This window comes from Sorghum bicolor, chromosome 3, assembly GCF_000003195.3.
Source record: "Sorghum bicolor cultivar BTx623 chromosome 3, Sorghum_bicolor_NCBIv3, whole genome shotgun sequence".
Classification (NCBI taxonomy): Eukaryota; Viridiplantae; Streptophyta; class Magnoliopsida; order Poales; family Poaceae; genus Sorghum; species Sorghum bicolor.
This window is the reverse complement of record NC_012872.2, coordinates 65,068,387-65,088,196: the sequence shown is the minus strand read 5'-3', so window position 1 is coordinate 65,088,196 and position 19,810 is coordinate 65,068,387. Positions and strand designations below refer to the sequence as shown.

The 19,810-nt window shown below is 44.1% G+C and overlaps 1 protein-coding gene across 1 annotated transcript; it reads left to right on the top strand.

Annotated features, from left to right (window-relative positions):
- LOC8055240 (putative E3 ubiquitin-protein ligase RING1a) lies at positions 14,635 to 19,802 on the top strand. Its single transcript, XM_002458587.2, has 10 exons — positions 14,635 to 15,065; positions 15,191 to 15,266; positions 16,239 to 16,297; positions 17,546 to 17,627; positions 17,760 to 17,880; positions 17,963 to 18,004; positions 18,120 to 18,647; positions 19,022 to 19,129; positions 19,232 to 19,408; positions 19,497 to 19,802. The coding sequence occupies exons 1-10, from the start codon at positions 14,873 to 14,875 to the stop codon at positions 19,527 to 19,529; spliced, it is 1,419 nt and encodes a 472-aa protein (XP_002458632.1). The 5' UTR covers positions 14,635 to 14,872; the 3' UTR covers positions 19,530 to 19,802.

Here is a 19,810-nt window from a genome sequence, read left to right as displayed (position 1 = left end):
CCATATTGGAAGCTTAAGAATGATAAGGTCCAATGAACAAGACATCTCATTTTACAAAGAAGATTACAAGTGACTTGAATACCAAATCTTTATAAGCTAATAGACACAACTGACTTCAGATTTCATAGACCATCATTGACTAGCTCAAATCTATCTAGGTCCCTTAATATAACTTGCTTCACATCAGATGTTGAGAATATATCACCTCTGTATAAGGTCCACATCTCTTTCAAACTGCCTCGTTGTCGGTACAATCCTTCCATTAGTGCTTTAATCCTTCGGGTGAGGTTGAATACCTTCATACATAAACCTATCTCCTGATGGGGTGGTTAGAGATACTGAGTGTTGGGTACAGTCAATCTTTCCATGACAAGCGGTTAACCATCCTCTTCCAAGAACGACATCAATCTCCATTGATTCCAAAACTACAAGATTCACCTCAAAATTTACACCTTTTATACCGAGACTGACTTTTGGGCACATGTGTGTTGCTTTTATCTTCCCTCTTGGTGATTTGACTAGTACGGGTTTCTTCATTTCCAACAGAAGCATCTTATGATTAGCAACACGTTTATTTGAGATGAAAGAATGTGAAGAACTTGAGTCAAACAAAACAGTGGCAGGAGTTGAATTGACTAGAATTGATCCAAACACCACATTTTGTGCTTCACGAGCAGTACACAGATCCACATGGTTCAATCTACCATTAACATAGTCACGAACTGGGTACTTCTTTGGACAATGTTTCTTGTGATGTCCCTCTTCGTGACACTGGTAACAAGCATTGCTAACCATTTTACCATAGGTGTTATCCTGACATTGAGCTCCTTGAATTGATGTGCCAGGAGTAATTGAAGTGCTACTAACTTGTTGGTTCTGAGGGTTCACCTTCAATGGAGTCTCTTCACTATTTCGCTTCTTAGCTTGATTACTCTTTCGAGGCTGATATTCTGTATAGGTGATGGTCCATCCATCTAGGCATACCTCTGGCATAGCAAGTGTAGCTGAAGGGGCATCTAATTCTTCAAGGTATGAATGTGTCTGATGAGAGTTTGGAGCTAAATCTAACTGCAATGTAGAACTCAGATTTGGCTCAACACTTAACAGTGGCTCTAGGGAGATTGCCTTCCTTTTCTTGTTACCTTCAGTTTGTTGATCCTGGGGTACTTCAATCTTTCCTTCACTTGACTTGTTCTGGAGACAAGGTAAACCATAGTATCTGCAGCAGTTACACGGCTCTTGAATCCCAAGTGCCTCATTAATACCATCTTTCTTGGCTTTCATGTTCTTCCAGGCATCTATGACTTGTCGCTTCATTGCTTCTTCCTGAGTTTCAGTCATGTTCTTTTCTAAATATAACTGAGAATCTTTTGGTGGTCCCACTCCACTTAGTACTTGATCCTGCCTAGACAAGGGCTTCTCCTTGTTTACTAGGGACAAGGGTAGCATAGTTGGGTCTTCCTGACATTTGGTGTAATCTTCTTCAATATCGCCTTGGAGAAGTAAAGATTGTAGTATCAAAAGCTTCTGGAGTCTAGCCATATGATCAGCTGCCATCTCTAGGATTTGGGATTGCCAAGCTATCATCTCTTCACTGCTCAATTGTGTTGCAGAAGTCATTGGTTGACTCGGATCACCAATATTCTTTTCCATTGATGTCACCACTTGGATCAATCATCTGACATTAGGCAATAGTAGAATGAGCTAGAGTAATATAGGCAAAGAGTATGACATAGGGTAGGAGAGAATAGCTGGACAGGATTAAGATTGACAAAAGATATGGATAGGATAAGAGAGATCACTACCCCACTTAACAGAGATCGAACTAATCCCCAAACGATTTCTTCCAGAACTCCTCAAAACACTAGAACAGAGACAACACACAAAACATCAAACCAAACAAAACAAGCACGCAACACATCAACGACACTACACGTGCTTCTTCAACAGTGGTGGTCATCCTAAAAAGGTAAGTTCGAGATGATGAAGGGCCATCGAATTTTGGAATAAAATAAGTTTTGAAAACTTAAGTAAAACAACTAAACAAAAGCCAAGGAGATTAATAGAAATAGCTCAAAGGAAGCTATTCAAGGAGGGGATACAACATGACAAAGATGAAGAAATAGTCAGAATCAAATAGTCAAGAGATGAGAAAATAGTTTTATATTAAAATAAGCTTTAGAAATCGACCAGTGCTATCTAGGCATACGTCCTACAGTCGACATTGCTCTGATACCATTCCTGTCACACCCTGGCTTTTAAAATAAGACCAGAGTCGTCATATGTGTGCCCAGGAAGTCCACACATACAACAAAGAATAGAAATATCAGAAATAATGTTATATATAGCGGAAAACATATTTATATTAACACTTACAAACATCAGAGTACGCGGAAACAGTAGCTAGAACTTCTTAGGCTCCATTCTTCTCAGGGACGGTTGACTGGGGGCTCCGTACGCCAAGCACTTCTAACAAGCTTCTAGAAAACTCCATAGCATCTTTATCCTTCTTCTGAGCAGTACTTTACTACACACTGGGGTGTGCCGGAAATAGCAAGGGTGAGTTCATGTCGAACTCAACAAGTACAGGCGGAAAGTATATGACATGCAAGGCTTAATCAATGGAAGAGCTGACACTGTTTAACTACAGGTGAGCTTTTAAGTTGGTACACTTTTATTACAATTCTTTTATTAAACAACCTATTACTAGTGGTGAGTAGAATATCCCAACCCTTAATTAGATGGAAGTAGATTAACCATTTTATTAATCATTATCATCATTATTATTACCGAGGTAGCAACCTCAGATAGTAACTCGGGGTAGCAACCCCATTAAGGTCATGGGATAGCAATCCCAATTTAGAACACAGGATAGCAATCCTGCCAACACGGAATAGCCATTCCGCCAAAGCACGAGGTAGCAACCTCAACCAAATTTCGCCTCCAAGTATCCCGTGAATCCAATTTGCTCATCAAGTGAGGGTCTGGGCCGCTCGTGACCGTGAGCACGGCTGATATATCAGTTTTACACTCTGCAGAGGTGTGCACGTTCACTCCAAGTCGTGATTCCCATTTGCCCGGGGTCGCGACTCCCCAAAACACTTCCAAGGTGAGCAGGCAGGGTTTCACTACGAGACCTTTCACAGGGTCCAACTAATAGGATGCCACTCGTAAGTTTTTGCCGGGGCGCGCGGCAGCCGTGCCCATAGCAATGGGACCCCGAACTGACCGACCTCTTAATATGAATACCCAAGCTACATTCCTTACGCCTACCCGGAAAGTAACACCCTACCAGTGGAGGTCCTGCTAATTAGTCAAGCCAGAGCCCATATAGCTTGGAGCTGCACTGTAAGTCCCAGGGGGCCGCTCCCTGACTAAGTCCTTACGGAGAGCAGAGACGGGTACGCCCGGCAAACCGGACCACCAACGGTACCCGCTCCCCCTTTCACCACCATCATCACGATGCTCGTAAGCATCCATCATCGCCATCACCACAGTAACCAAAGGTTCAGCACAATTTAAGCATCAAGTTGAGTAGAGAGTAATTCTTGTTTGAACATGTGTATAAGATGAGTAGAGCAGCTAAGCAAACCTAGTATAGCCTAGTCTACCCAAATACATAACCCCAGGTGAGCAAGGAATAATAAGTAAAGCTAGTCATGTCCTTAGGGTTTGCATTCATTGGACACATGCATATAAAGTAAATGACATTAATGAGTAGGTTCAAAATGATCAAATGGTGTCTGCACTTGCCTTAATTCCCAGTGTTTAACTGCTCAGAAATCTTTGACTTCCTTCTTCTGATCTCCAACTTCTGCTTCGACTGTCGGTCCTCAGCTCCTGGTCTTCACTATTGACGAACCACGCTTCTTCTACTCGTAGCGACCAAGCAACACAAACAGACAAACAAACAATCATGACTAAGAACAAGCATCAATCAAAAGAAAAGCTTAGAAAGAGCGCACTAAACGACACGACTTATTGCTACGATCGTGACAACGCAAGAACGATTGAGAACGGAGCTATCGTTAAACGGACACAACTTTCGAGGTTCGTAGTGTAACGGAGAAGACGACTATACGCTGGTCGTATTTTTATGAAAATAGGTGATGGATTATTCAAAGAAATATCTCGAAAGTTGAGTTGACCAAATTATAAAGAATTATAAAGGTGAGGGTTAAATGTTAGTCATATTCTATTCATAATTAATTATATATCACTGAAGCCAATCAAACATTTATAGTTTTAAAAAAAATAGAATATATGAAAGCAACTAATCGAGTGATCATGTTTAAACTAATCAAGTTATAATTAATAAAGAGTCATTAAGGTTGATATTAATAACATGGGCATTTATTTATTTACAAAAGATCAAAATTATAAACATAATTTACTTTTAAATCAAAAAGACTCTGGACAAATATTACTAAATTATTTATGTGCTTCATGTTTAAATAAACAAATTATAATCAAGAAGTATTTAAGTTCACATTTGATTATAAAGATACCGAAGTGTAAATCCTAAATTGTTTTTAAATTACTTAAATAGTAATGCATTCAGAATATTAATCAGATTAATTATACTCATAAACATGAGACAATAAATATAGCACTGCTAATATGTATATTACATCGACATAGTCACAATGCAACGAGAACCGAATTACAACCCTAGATTGTTTCAAATTTAAAAGCTATTAATCAAATTATATTTAAATCAATAAATTTAGAAATAAGTTACATGATAAATATTTATACTACTGCGTAGAGCGCGGCGATATGAAACTAACGCGACAAGAACGGACTCAATCGGAGTTAAAACACGCATTCTATGGCCACAACTAGATCAGTGGCAAAACTGTGAATAAACAGAACTATTTTTCGTATTTTAAATAATTAAAACTGAATTTTAAAAGCATAAAGAACTAAATCTTTAAATACTAATGGATCCAGGGACTAGACTGCTAAAAACAGGACTTATTTCTAATTATTTTTGAACTACAGTGGATCGCGGGTTGATTACTGAAAACCACAGGGGTCATTTTGTAAAACGGCCAGGGCAGTGCGGGGTGGCCAGCCCTGCTGGCCACGTGGCGAGGCGCGGCTGGCCGGTCCACCGCGGGGCTGTGGACCAGGGGGCGCGGGGGCTGGCTCACCGGTCCACGGTGGACCGGGCCGAGCGGGCGTGGGCGCGGCGGCCGGCCGCGGCGGCGCCATGGGTGCGGATTACGAGTTCGCCGTGGCGGCGAGCTAGGGCACGGCGGGGCGAGGCAAGGGCACGGGCACGTTGTGCGCGGTGCGGCGGAGCCGGTGCGCGCACTGGCCGCGCGGATGGAGGGCCGAGGTGCGTGGTCCACGGCCGCGGGTGGACGGCGGCGGCCGCAGAGCTCCGGTGAGCGCTGGCGCTTGAAAGAGAGGGAGGGAGGGCGCAAGAAGGGCACGGGCGTGGTCGTCACCTTGCTGCGAACGCCGAGGGCCGGTCGTCGTCGTCGGAGATGGGGTCGGGGTGGAGATCACCGACGGCAAGCACCTCCACGCGGCGGCGGCGGTGACCGCGGCTCGCGGCTAGGGCTAAGGTGATGGCGGCGGCGCCCTAGGGTTTAGGGAGGGGCGCGGCGCTCAGGGCTAAGCCCTTTATAGGCTCGGGGAACCTCGTGGGACGCGCGCGCGCGAGGATCGGGCGGCGGTTGCGTCCGGCTCCGATCCAGCCGGAGGTAGGGGATGACCGCGGGCGCTGACGCGTGGGGCCAGGCTGGCAGCGGCTGCTAGAGACTGGCAAGCGGGGCCCGCGTGGCAGCGGCTCAGGCGCGAGGCGGGCTGCGCGGCTGCTGCTGGGCTGCGGCACTGCTGGGCCAGGCCCAAGTTGAGAGGGGTGCGGGTGGGCTGGCAAACTGAAGCAGGCCGAGATGAGAGAGGAAAAGAAAACCTTTTTCTTTTTATAAAACATAATTTCTAAGCTATTTTGCTAAACAAATTTTCAAACCATTTTTGAATTCAAAAACTTAAGATTATTCTATAACATGTTTTTGGACTATTTTAAAATCCAAATATATTTTAGTTTAAACACATTTCTAAATTGTTTTCCAACTCGAGTTTGAATTAGTTTTCAAATAGGACTTTTGGAATTTTATTTTTCCGAAAACCGAAAGGACTTAATCGTGGCTCGCTCGAAATTTTATAATTTATTTTTCTCACACAAACCAAACAAAGCTAGGGCACAAAACACACATCAAATAAATCACCCTCCACTTAATCTTTATAAAAAAATTAAAAATTCCACATTTTCTCTCTTTTTGGAATTCAATAATTAAATAAATCTTGGAATATTTTAGAAAAATTTTAAATCCTTATTTAATTTAGTATTTTCTAATAACAATCCAAAATTAAAAATTTTGGAGTGTTATAGTGCTTATATATATTTGCTTAGTTTGATAAATAAATAAATAAATAAATAAATAAAGTTTGCTATGAATCCTCATGATAAGCTCTCACATGGAAATGATGTATAGTTGCTCTGCCATGACTAGTTCTTAAAATTGAAATCTCTCTCAAGTTTAGGCATGACTGTTATTAATTAAGATTTGCTCTAAACCTGAACTTGTGGGGAGAGTACTTGATCTAAAGTCTAAGTAGTTAACGGATACGATATGGGAAGGTTGAGCTGCTGTTTATCTGTTCCTAGAGATGCTAGAATTCTGGAGAATTTTATCTTTGAAAATCTTTAAATTGTTGCATGATGAGTTCCTGTATGATGAGAGTTTAAATTCCTACCACAGCCATATATACATACTTGCTAGACTTTGAGCCACACATTTACTTTTTACTGCTTATGAGCATTGAGTGTGGTCAAGCTTTGTAGACCCTTAGGAGCTTGTCATGTGGTTAAATCAAGATTCACTTGCACGTTCACTCATACATGCTACTTCTACTCCAGAAGTACCATCCATATATATCCATTTCCATCTCCAGAACCACCCAAAAATATTCTACTCCTAAACTGGGAGAGAATAGCCAAAAATATTCCTGTTTTTCCCCTGTGAAATAAATGCTCAAGTTATCTTGTTACTACCACTTGCTATATTATCTCATGAGATGAGTGCTCTAAAAAAAGAGAAAAAAGAAGAATACGAGGAAATAAAAAGGGGCAAGTGCCCGGAACCTCGAAAGAAAAAAAAGAAGAAAAAGTGAGACGAGAGGTAAAAATGGACAAGTGTCCGACAGTAGAATTAGGGGTACAAGATACCCACCTGAGAGAAAAGAAAAAAAGAAAAAGAAAGAAAAAGAAAATACAGAGCATCTCATTCTCCGTGAAAGTTTCAAAAGAGCAAGAAAGGTATGTATCCCCTCAAAAGAGCATAAGTAGAATTAGACTTTCACCATTGTTATCACCATCATCACCATACACCATTCATTCGCCACACATGCACATCTTGATTTGACTTATTGACTTGTTCTTTTGGATCCATGGTTTGACTATGCAATAAATGTCTTGTAAGTATGTATTAGCTGTCTCCCACCTATGAGCTCCAGATATCAAAAGCCTTATTAGAGTAGGGTGAGAGAGAAGGCAATGTCACTATGCCTTATACCACAAATACCACATACTTTGAGAGAAGGCATATACCATTACTGCCTTGGTAAGGATCCAGAAATACCACAAAAGAGAGACTAGAGAGAGTCATACAAGGAATCTCTGGGTTTTATTTGAAAATTTGCAAAAACTCCAGAGCTATAGTTAATCGAAGAATAAGAGACATGGTGCTTGACTAGACCGTTCTATCTTTTAACTACTCGAGACAGAAGTGACGGTTACAAGTCCCATGGTGAAAGGTAAATGAGTAAGTTTTAAGTCTTAACAGTTTACTCTAACCAGAGATGAGATCTTGTTTAAACGCATGTGTATCTTTAAGTTATGAAACCACTACAGAAACTCTTGAGTTCATCTTTGCTCAGGGACGAGCAAAGGTTAAGCTTGGGGGAGCTTGTTGACGGCCCTTAATGCTCACATTTAACCATCAACTAATCATAGAAAAGGATCCAAATGCAACCAACACCTAGACTTAGGGTTTTATCTCATAGAATTCCACAAGTTTTGGTGTTTGTCTATTTCTGTAGGGGGTTATCAGAAAATATGGAAGAAAGGCCCACATGTCGGGTTTACATAGAGATATTAACGTGCCGCGCAATTTTCTATCATCTAGAAGACTCCAGAAGCCACGGGACCGAAGCGGAAGCCGAGAGGCCTCAGGGACAGGGCGCTCGCCCTAGTCCTGAGGGCGCCCGCCCACCTCTTTCCACCAATCAGGGTGAAGTTCGAGGATCATGCTCCACCGACCTAATACTTCAAGGAAAACCACACGATCAATGTCGGTTTGATCCGACGGCCCAGATTCACTTGAAGGGACTATAAAACCAGACCCCCTGGCCCCTGGAGATCATACCTCTTCTACAGAATCAAAGCTACGGTTTCAATTCTTCATCCAAGTAGAGAGGATCCCTCTAGTTCATCTAGTTATAGTTCTAGTTCCTCTAGTTCTAGTTCTAGTTAGTTCTAGTTGTAATCTAGAAAATAGGGAGAGAGAAGAGGAGAGCAGAGGAGGAGCCGGATCTGTCGGATCTTCCTCAACATTATACTTTTGCAGCATCTGGTTCGTTCTTCATCGTTCTCCAGGTTCTTCAATTCATAATTCCTGAGTTCTTTAATTACTTTTATTTACATTCAAGTTATTTATTGGATTCTCGCTTGCATCAAGTGCTCTAGTCTTTATAACGCTAGAGTAGTAATTAATAGATTAGATGTGGTGTTTAGTCTTGCAATTACCTGGAATTGCACCCAATCCTGTGGATTGTTGTGGTAGCCTTAGGGTAGTGACAGCCCTAACGGTCGACGTATTCCACCACGTTCGGATCGGTGTTTGTAGGACCGTAGTCAGACCTTCCTAGCCCCCTTCTCATCTCTTTCTGTGGTTAGTGCTCTGATGTCCCGATATAGATAATCTTGAAGTAATTCTTGATTCTTAGATCAACTAGAGAACTCTCAAGAAACTTCCTCTCTTCCCACCAAAAAATAATCATATAGTTATCCTTGGGCGATTTGGGATCTTAATTAGTACACTCACGTTCTCTGTGGAAAATCGATACTCTGGAATACTCCTGGGTGAAAGCTACATCGGTATCCGTGCGCTTGCGGATTTTTCTGTTTGCGTTTAAAATACCCAACAAGTACTCAGTTATTTGTGGGAAAATTCTCGATTAGGAAGATTATTGACGGTCACTAGAAGCCAAATTTGGCCATATTTAGTTTCAAATAATGTATTTCCACACATGTACTTGTAGATTTTTTACATGTCTTTTTCATGGAAAACACATGAAATATGGGGAAATTCAAAATTTTGATGATCCGACAAATCGCCATCACACATACAAAGACCAAAAGGTCAAATCCACTTAAAAATGGCACAAACCAGAGGCACACAGGGAAGAGCAAAATCACAAGGTCATGGTGGGCCAACCCACTCAAGATGGGCCCTAGAAAAGCCCACCAGTGATTGGTCGATCCCTATTCTCTAGCTTAACCCTTGGTTTGCCCAAACCTCAAAGGGCCCTACTTGGGCCCAACAACCTCTAAGATCCTAGCCCTTACAAATTTCATGTAGCCACGCACACCCTTGGGTGTTTGCTAGTGACGCCTAGTCACAAAATACATCTCAAGCTCTCTACTGCCAGTTAGTCCTATCACAAAACAAAGCGCACTCCCTAAACTAAGGATTTTCACTTCTTTATTCACTATTAGCCACAAAGGGAGGTTAGGGAGTAGTCAAGGGATTTTGGTCCTGTATGTGAATGGAGGACCAACAACAACAAGCCAAAGTGGTGATGTATAGTTATTTATAAGCTATGCACAAAAAATCTACTGTTAGAGACCACTCAAAAACACACGACCTAGCCGACTTAGGTAGTTTTCCAAACCAAATAGACATCTGGCCAAACTCGGCCTAGGCGACTTACTAACTCGGCTTAGCCTATTTTTGCTAAGCGGCCCCACAATAATACTATATCTCTCTTTCTCACTAACACGCTCCCAAGCTTCCTCACATGGGTTAACGTAAGCACTTTGACTTGTCTAAGACTTAGTGATGCATCCCTCTTAATAGTGCCATACAACTATGCTCAAGAATAAAAGATAGCAACCTTTAAGCTTCATCTTGAGCCTTCTTCAGACCTTTTCTTGCCACATTGATCATGTACACTTGAGGTCCTTCATCACTTCACACTTTGAGTGTCATCCTTGAGCACGTGACTTGAAACAATCCACCATATTTGAATTTTTAGCCATAGCCTAAAGTCACTTTCATCAATTAATTTAACAATGTTTTGATCCTTCTCACTCTATGGCTTCCCAAGCTCTACACGTGCAAAACTCAATGCAAGTACTCTCTTTTTATCTTAGCCATGGTTCCTCGGTCACCAAGCCATCACTTGTCCTTCACCTCAAAGCCCTTTCCTTGCTATCTTCATATTTTAAGCCATCCCAAGCCACATTGTGGTTTGAACCAACCATAAGCGTAAATTGAAAGCCATTACATTTGCATTATTGTCTTCTGCTTGAACTAGATTGTTTTCACTGATATTCTTCTTGGTAAACTCTATCTATGGATCGGTCAAGCATATTAATAACAGATCATTATCATGAATACCATATTCAACATCTTTGATTTGTACTAAGCTTTCTAAGTGACACCAATATATGCAAAGCCTCATGTCTCATTTGTCATGTCAACACACTTACTTGCCAAACTTAATATAAAAATCACATTGCATGTCATAACAAAGCTTCATATGATAGAGACAAAATGATATTCATCAATCCATGTTTCTTTTTCAACAATAACAAACACAAGTTTGTACTTATATATTTGAACAATCAAATTTGGACTCATTACACATTTATATCATCAACATTCATACAATATGAGCCCAACCTACAATAATCAACTTAGTACTAAATACCTACAAATCTCATGAATATTGTTAGCCCCTTAACCACGTTGTAATCCAATCCATCAAAACCCATTAAGGGTAAGATGAATTTTCACCAGCTAACTACCATTAGGAAGTATATATGATACTTGAAATTGTGGATGGAGCGGTAAATTTTACGATTTGCTAATTCTAGACTCACATAAGATAAAACCTTTTAAATAAACTCATCAAAAAACAAAAAAATACAATAGAAACAAATAAAAATGTGAGTCTAGAATTATATATTTATAATAAAACACATTATTATTATTATACAAGCTTTCAGTTTTTTTCGGCCATCCAAAAATTATAGAAATTCAAGAAATTTTGAAACATGCAAGAATCCCAATATAGAAAAAAATCTACAACGCCAAAAAAATTTCCAAATAAAAAAAAATCTATATAGAACTATCGCACAACATATCGCGTGCGACACCCTCTGCTTGCAATGTCGCGTGGTCTATAGGTCGACGATTCACATGGTCTACAAGTCCCACCAGCCAAGACGATCCGCGTGGTCTACAAGTTCCACCTACAGTTTCCTCGCGTGGTTAGCTCATCCGCGTGATCTAAAGAAATAGATTGACGGTCTCACGTGACCAGCCAAGGTGATCTGCGTGGTCTATAAACCCCGCCAACAGTTTCCTCGCGTGGTTAGCTGATCCACGTGATCTAAAGAAATAGATCGACGGTGTCGCACAGATTACGCCGTGCGACAACGTTGTATAGGATTTTTTCCCCATCGGATATCAGCTTCTCGGAAAATGGGAACAACTTCTCACGTTATTAATCACGGCCGCAGACCGCCGCGCCGAACGGATCCGCGAACGCAGCGCTGAGTTGCCGCAGTCCCGCCCAGGAACGACGGCAGCTCAAGGCTTGAGGCGGCCGCCGCCCGCCGGCCTGCACGTCCCGTACGTCCCTCGCTTCCTTGTGCTCCTCCCCGGGCCGTCTGTCGCGTCGGGCGCTCGTCGAATCCGGTCAGACCACAAGCGAGCGAGCGAGCGAGCGCCCCCACACAACACAAGCACGCACGCACAAACTGAGCACGACGCGAACGCGTCGCGGTGTCTCTTCTCTCTTTTCTCCCGTCCTTTCTCCCTCTGCCCCGCAGGCCTCTCTGCCTCCGCCCCGCAGTTCCACACCCACCCTACGGCCTACGCTCTCTCGTCCCTCTCCACCAGGCGCCTCGCGACTCGCGAGGGAACGCCGCCGCAGCCGCCGCGGAGGATTCGGCGGGCGTCCGCCTGGACGCCAAATGCCCGCCCAGAAGCGCCCGCTCCCGTCGTCCACCCCCGATGATTCCGATGGCCGCCGCGTCGCAGTGCGGCACACCGCCGCCAGCGGTGATGGAGGCAGGGGCGGAGCCTCACATGAGATGGAAGGAGCGCCCGCCGCATCGACATCGGGGGCCTCGCGACGGTGGTGAGATGAACGACGCGCGCCGCCCCGCGCGCGGCGCCTGCGCCTCTCTGTCTCTCGGCTCCCACACGTCGTCTTCGATGCCCTGGGTCGTGGATGTGCCTGAGAGGTTTCCTTTGTGTTTGGGCGGTTTCGCAGATCCCGACGACAAGGAGGTGGGTGGCTGCGGCGGAGGAGACGGAACCGACACCAACGGCGAATCGTCCCAGTCCCCGAGCGCCGGAAGCATGGAAGAGTAAGCCTAAGCCCCTCTCCGACCTCTCCCAGCTTGCCTCGCGTGGCCGTCAAGGCGATCCGACGACCTCGTCGCCGCCTCGTGTCTAGTACGATAGCCGCTAGCTGCAGCTCGTAGTTGTGCTGCACGCTGGCATCCGCCAAGCGGGCAAGGCACGTGCGGATCCGGTGAACTGAGGGAGCGCGTTAGAACAATGCGCTCGACGATTGCTTCCTTCGGATTGTTTTTAATTAGCCTCTGCCCTCTGGTCATGGCGTCCACCAGCTGACCACCAGCGGCACTGGCAGCAAGATATATGGATCGAAGAACTGAACGTGCGTGGAGTCGGGCTTTCGATGGTATGCATGTTTCCGCCATGGTGACTGCTTTCGTTGGAATGGCACAAGCTGCGGCGGCGAGTAACAGGAGCACACGATCGTTTCTTAGCAACACTGCAACTGCTTCCACGGCGCAGCCACCGAGGCCTGGTCACGTCTCCTGCTAGTCCCTCGAGCTCACGTCGGCCTCTTCACTTCTCCGTAGACAGTGTGAAAATGCAAGAGCTTGCTATTTCGCTCTATCAATTTTGGTTTCTGAGTTTGAATTTTTTTGCTCAGAGCCTCAAGCATTTTTTTTTCTTTTCTCCCCAACCCCAAGAGCGCTAGCTACTCCTATCCTTTCCCTCCTGCAATCATGGACTAAAAGTTCAGTGTTCATGCATTTTTCCCCTTGCGTATCGTTATCAGCTAGCCCGACAATAAATTTGTAGCCTGATGAACTGAAGAGTTGCAATGAGGCCAACCTCTACACCAGCATAACTTGAAGTTTCAACGCTGTTAGGAGTAGAGTATGTGAATAACCGAACATATCTTAGTTAGTGACTTCTTTTAAATGCCTAGCGTCTTCGTCAGCAACTGAAAGGAAATATTTTATGGCGCCCTTGCAAGTGACTTCTACATCGACATATGCCCTTCCTTTCTCCGATAAAATAGTGCCATTCCATCGTTGGAGCCCTCGGTTCAATTGTACTCATGTACTGACGTAGTGGCCCTTTTGTTTTCAGTCTTCTTCCTTGCTACTAGTACGTCGGTGTCGGTGACTTGCTCGCCTGCTCAGTTGTCTGTTCCACTGGCCACCGTTGCTATTCGTTTGATCTGTTGTCATGCAGTATCAAAGCTGGCCAGCTCTTGACTCCTCTGCTGTAAGCTATGCAAACTGAAGAGTCTACGCTGTGTTTTCATCTTGGATGGTTTCCTTTCAACGTCCTCTACAAACTGACCGAATAAATCACAATTATAAGCGAGGCCACATAAGATTTCCTGGACTGATCTCCACCAGACACCAGTCCGCCGGCCGCTGGAGACTAGAAAGGTTGGCAGAGAACCAACCGGCACAGCCAACAGCGTGAACAATGAAGATTGATTACACGGAACTGGCCGTCACGCCGGGTGAGAGGGAGGCGGAGCCAAGCCTTAACCAAGCGTTGTCAGCAGCTTCCAGACGCCGGGATCACCGGCCGCCGGCAGAGGTCGGTCGCTCGCCGCACAGGGGACGTCGACGCCTCTGTGGCAAACAACACGCACAAAGCCGGGGACGGCGGGACGCGCAGCAGCGATTTGCCTCACCCACTCGCCCGTGTTCTGCAATCTCAGCTTCAATCTGAAAGACTGAAACGAAGAACACCCGCGTATTCTCACGTGGATCGAGCGCCCAAGCGGGCAAGCGGTATGCAAATACACAGCCCACGGCTTCCTCTTCCTCACTAGGAATCGGACTCACAGCCGCCAACCCAAGGAACGCGGAGGGCGGCAGGCGAGGCGAGAGAGGCGGCCTTCACTCACGCCTGCATCTGCATGCGCCGCCCGTGCGTCGCTTGCTGTTGCCGCCCCGCCCCTGGTCTTCTCGCGCGACTTCCTAGCCAGTCAGAGAAGCAGCAGGCGGCGGCCCCCACCGCGGCCTGTCAAATAGACCGAACCTGCAATACAAACCCACCACAGGACGAACACCTCCCTGCTTATTTTCCTCTTCTTTCTCTCCGCATCCCGTCCAGGCTCCCTCACCCACCTGGCCACCTCCCTCCTCCCCATCCTCCCCGTCGAGTCACACCACCTCCCCTCCCTCCCAAGCCCCGGACGCCGTCGGCAGGGTGGCGAACCACCGCCTCGCGCCCTTGCTGCAATCCGGGAGCCAAGATCCTAGGGGCAGAAACCCAGAATGCCCGCGCAGAAGCGCCGGCTCCTCCCGTCGCCGTCTTCGAAACCCCGCGACGACGTCGCGGCTACAGCCTCCGATGCCGCCGCCGGCGGAGGCGTAGGAGAAGGAAGAGGAGGACGCCCGCCGCTGCCGAGCAGGGGCGCCACCAAGCGGAGGTTGACTGACCCGGAGCCACAGCACGGACTCGAAGACGGTGAGCTTGACGACGGCATCGAGACCGGCGTCCATCGCATCTCGTTCTCTCACGACGTGCATGTCGCGTTCTGTATCCCCGCGCGAATATGGCTAATAAGAGGCTTGTGTGTGCGGGTTTGGTAGATTCGGACGCGGAGGATGATGGCGGCGCGGACAGCGACAGCGAGTTCTCCCAGAGCGACGGCGGCGGCACCGATGAGTGAGCCTTCCTTTCTCTCCTCCGCGCTCTATCCCTCCGATCTCGTCCGGTCTCGTGGAGCTCCTTTCGTTATCTACGATATGCTTCTGGCCTGCTCGCGGTGCCTGTCTCGTGCACCCCGCCCGCCGCTTCCTCGTATCCTGAGTCCCGACCCGCCGGTGGGTTTGGTCCTCGATGAGCTATCCGTTTCAGTCATGGTTGCTTAGTTCGTGTGATCAGGTCGCCTCTGTGCAAACGCACCGATTGCCAAGCTGACATGGATGATGCATCATATGCGTTCGAGCTAGGCAGGCATGCGATGGTCTACTATATGATATGCATGCTTCCGGCATGATGCAGGCCATCGCCGAGATGGAGATTGCCGGCCTGCTGATGACTTGGCACTGTCTTTGTTTTGTGCATTTGTACTGTTGTGCTTGAACCACTGCATTCATCTGAAATTCTGAACTGCTCTATCTGCCGTGGCTATTGCTGTACGTTGGAAGAGTTGTCAGTTCCGACTGTAATGCACATACGTTTTCCCGTCAGCATTGCATATGCTTTAGAAATTCATGAGATGAAATATTCTACAGCTTGGCTTCAGTCGCAAGTCCAATTTCCGTATTCTTTTATCTCAGGTATATGAGTCATGTATCTATGTCAGACTGTAACTGTAAGCAATTCTTTAATGGGACTATTTCAGTACTGATACCCGTGGATAGTTGAATACTTAAGTATGCTCAAATATTCAGTTTATTAGTTAAATATCGACTTTCACTTCTGCCTACTTTATGTGATCTTTATGTAGTGTCATGAAATAGCAATATCTTTTCGGTTTCAAAATAAAAAATACATACAGATGCTACACTTATTTATATTTACCTGCATTTCACTGCACTACATATAGATTGAAGATCATTATTCAGGCTCATGGAGTTTGAAATATTTGATGTTTTACATGATTTGAAGCTTATGTGAACTGCTTTCTCTCAGGTTTATGCTAGTGAAATTAGCAGAGATAAGGAAGGAGGTTCAGTGCCCTATCTGTTTAGGTGAGAATATTCTTTCTAATTTGCTTGGACAAACATGGATGTTATATTATTATTTTCAGTTTTCTTGGTCGAAACTGAAATCTAGACATGGTATGATTCCCTTATGCTTGTACATATCTGATTTTTTCAATTCATTGTTTAATCTAGCATATTAAACATCCTGCCTGTTTCTTTCATTCATATCTATACTATTTTTGTGTATCTTGTAAATGGTCTGCATTTTGATTTTTAAAAAAGGTAAATGGTCTGCACACTATCGTTGATAGATTGCAGTCCATTTTCCACCTAGTTCTATGTATTTATCAGTGCACCGGATGCATCTCAAACAGATAAATAAATGAAGGCGGTGAATGATTGTCTTTGATGTTCTCTCAGTTACCTCCCTCTCGTTTTGTGAATAAGGACATCTGTAATCCCGTTACGTACTTAAAGTTCCTATAGTTAAAGTTGCGGTTTACACTTTTCGAAGGACAACTCTGCAGTTGCACTAGATTTCTTTCATTTAGTGTACCATGTAGCATAAATATGGTTTTTTAATTATGTTTTCTTAATGAAGATTCAGATTAAAGAGCCATGTCTCTACATTGAATTGTCTGCACTAGCTGTCTTCCAGTATAAACTCATCTTCCAGTTATTTGTAGCTGGGTATCATATACATGTCATCTTTTTAAGGGATCGCTCCAAGTGTAAGTTGCACTGTTTTCTTAGACGTGATACACTTTCTCGCCCTAATTGTAATATTTCCTATCCAGTGTGGCTGTAACCCTTCTGATTCTGGTGTCAGCTAGCCTCTAATTTCTGTAGTGTAACCTACCATGTGTCACGTCTGATGATTTTTATTTCCTATAGACCATGTGATGCTTTTTATCGCCTGTTCATACAAAATTTGGTAAAACGGTTATATTAATCTGAGCTAAGGAATATATTGGATGAAACCCCATTTCCAAGTAGACAATATGTTTGTTACTACTCCCTCTGTCCCAAATTGTAGGCCGTTTCAGTTCTCTCCTAAGCCAAATTTCTCTATCTTTTTTTCTTTCAAAAAAAAAGTTCTCTATCTTTTGACCAAGCTTATAGAAAACTTGGTCAAAGCTAGAGAACTTTGATTTAGAACAAAACTACAATGAACTACAATTTGGAATGGAAGGAGTTAGATACAATAATTTACATCTTTGAAGTTTGAGAATTTAATTGCTTGATTCTGTCAGATGACAGTATATCATGGAGTCTAATCGTTCTATTTGACAGGTATTATCCGGAAGACAAGGACAGTTATGGAATGTCTGCACCGCTTCTGTAGAGACTGCATTGACAAATCTATGCGGCTAGGGTATGATGCCAGGCATCATTTTCTTGTGTCACAATCAATTTTTAAAAGTAGAATTCAAAGCCTAATTTTGTCTCTAGATCATAAAATAGAGGATTATTATCTGATAATAAAGTTAATGCTCTGGTTTTGCAGAAATAATGAATGCCCAGCATGTCGCACTCACTGTGCAAGTAGACGTTCTTTGAGGGACGATCCTAAATATGATGCACTGATTGCAGCCTTGTATCCAGATATTGATAAGTACGAGGAAGAGGTGATGTCTATGTTCCCCATCATCGTTTTGTAGCCTCATTCAGCCTCTCCTTGAAGTGCTTCTAATATACTTGATACTGCAGGAACTTGCTTTCAATGAGCAGGAGAGGATTCGGAATCAAAAGGTGATCTCAGCTGCTTTGTCAATAGAGCACTGTATCTGTTTATACAAAATTCATTTGCTTTATATCCTTATATTTAACCATCTATGTCAACGCATTATTATTTTTTTCATTAAAGATACAAGAAACCATCGAGGAAACATTCCGAAGACAGTCCGAGGCAATTGGTAAGAAGCGTTCTACGGCAAAAGCAACGGCCACTGCCTTTTCAAGGAGGTACAGGAGAAATATGCGAACACGGGGGAGAGGTAGAACTGTTACCCCTGATATTGCCCCTACTGGCTCAGATGAGGAGGATAGGGAAGATGAAAATGCCAATGAGGTCACCAAAGAGCCACCTTCTGCTAACGATCATTCTCCAGATTTAAGACTGAAAAGGTGCAGGAAGACGTCTGCATCACAAGCATCGCCTGCTAGAAACATTGGCAGTAGCGATCACAGCTTTGAGGAGAATGATGAATTAGTTGGTGGAAAAGAATTTTTAGCCACCTCTCCGTTGCGGGGAGAGATGCTTGCATGGGGGAAAAACGGTACACGGAGCCAGAATCGACATGGCAGTGCTGGTTCAAATGGCAGGATTGGAAGGAGCGGACGCATTGCAAAATTGGTGGATCACCTCCGTAATACTGATGAAATGGATAAAGAGGTACTTTTCATTTTGTATTTATGTTCTTGTGGACATAGTCTTTTCTCACAGCTATACTTCAGAAATATAGGAATTAATCATGAAGAAAAACCTGTTTGGGAAACAACTCTTTAAGGGAGGGACAAAATTGCAAGTTTCATGCTCATGTCGTGTTTCTACATTGTTGCTTTCCTATTTGCTTTTCCCCTTGTCTTCAAGGGAAACAGTTGGAAAGGGTTGCTGGCCTTTTGTCACACCAGATACATATCTCTATATGCTATATTTATCTTACATACATTTAGTAGTTCTGTCAAGATGAGCTTAACCTAAACCTGTAAACGGAGAGTGTGCCAGGTCTGCTGAACTGTCCAATTGTCCATATTTCTGTTTTGCAGTTCCAGTTGTATCTGGTTCTGCTTCCTGTGGATGGTCAAACCATACCTAGCTTGGAAAAGCCGTATCTAAGTTGTCAGCCAACCTTGTCCATTCAACATCTTGTACAGGTGATTGCTTTGTCAATGGATCTCTTTCTTGATTATTGAACATTTCTAGTTTACTCGGTTGGACCTAAATAACTAAAGGATGTGAAATCCACGTTCTTTCAGTTAATTGCTGTTCAGTTGTCTCGGAAAGTCGAAGAACTTGAGATGTACATAAGGATGGACCACCACCATGGAAGTGCTGGCTCGATGGCTTCCAGTACAGGTGAATTTGACGGCTTGGAAAGACTGAGGGAAGATAAACTTCTTTCCGACCTTCATCCTTCATGCAACGGTGATCTGGTAAAACCCAGTCTCGAAATAAATTTGCTGCGATTATGCTTGCTTATTGTTGCCCTTCTGATACACTGCACTCTTGTCTTTAATGCAGGAGTTGCGATATGCTTTGAAAACTCGAGACTAGATCAGTTTTGATCCTCAGCTGATGTCACTTTCCAGGCGGTGGTGGTGCAAATGAGATCTGCATCTGGTAACGGATTTATGTGAAAGGAATATTCAATGTGAAAAAAATGGTGAAGCTGTTTTTCTGATGAGTCTTGCTAGGTTAATTTACCAACTTTGTAAATATATAGTGAACTGAATTGCGAATGTCCGCAGTAGGTGAACAAGCTGTCTTCAATGTACTGTTCATTTATAAAAGTCTGAGATAATGGGAGTCACAAGCTGATTACAGTAATAGTACTA

Bases quoted from the DNA above. Each gene is read 5' to 3' on its own strand.
- LOC8055240 (XM_002458587.2), top strand. From the start codon at position 14,873: ATGCCCGCGCAGAAGCGCCGGCTCCTCCCGTCGCCGTCTTCGAAACCC. The intron at 15,066-15,190 runs GTGAGCTTGACG...CGGGTTTGGTAG, and splicing joins ACAGCACGGACTCGAAGACG to ATTCGGACGCGGAGGATGAT. The intron at 18,648-19,021 runs GTACTTTTCATT...TCTGTTTTGCAG, and splicing joins CTGATGAAATGGATAAAGAG to TTCCAGTTGTATCTGGTTCT.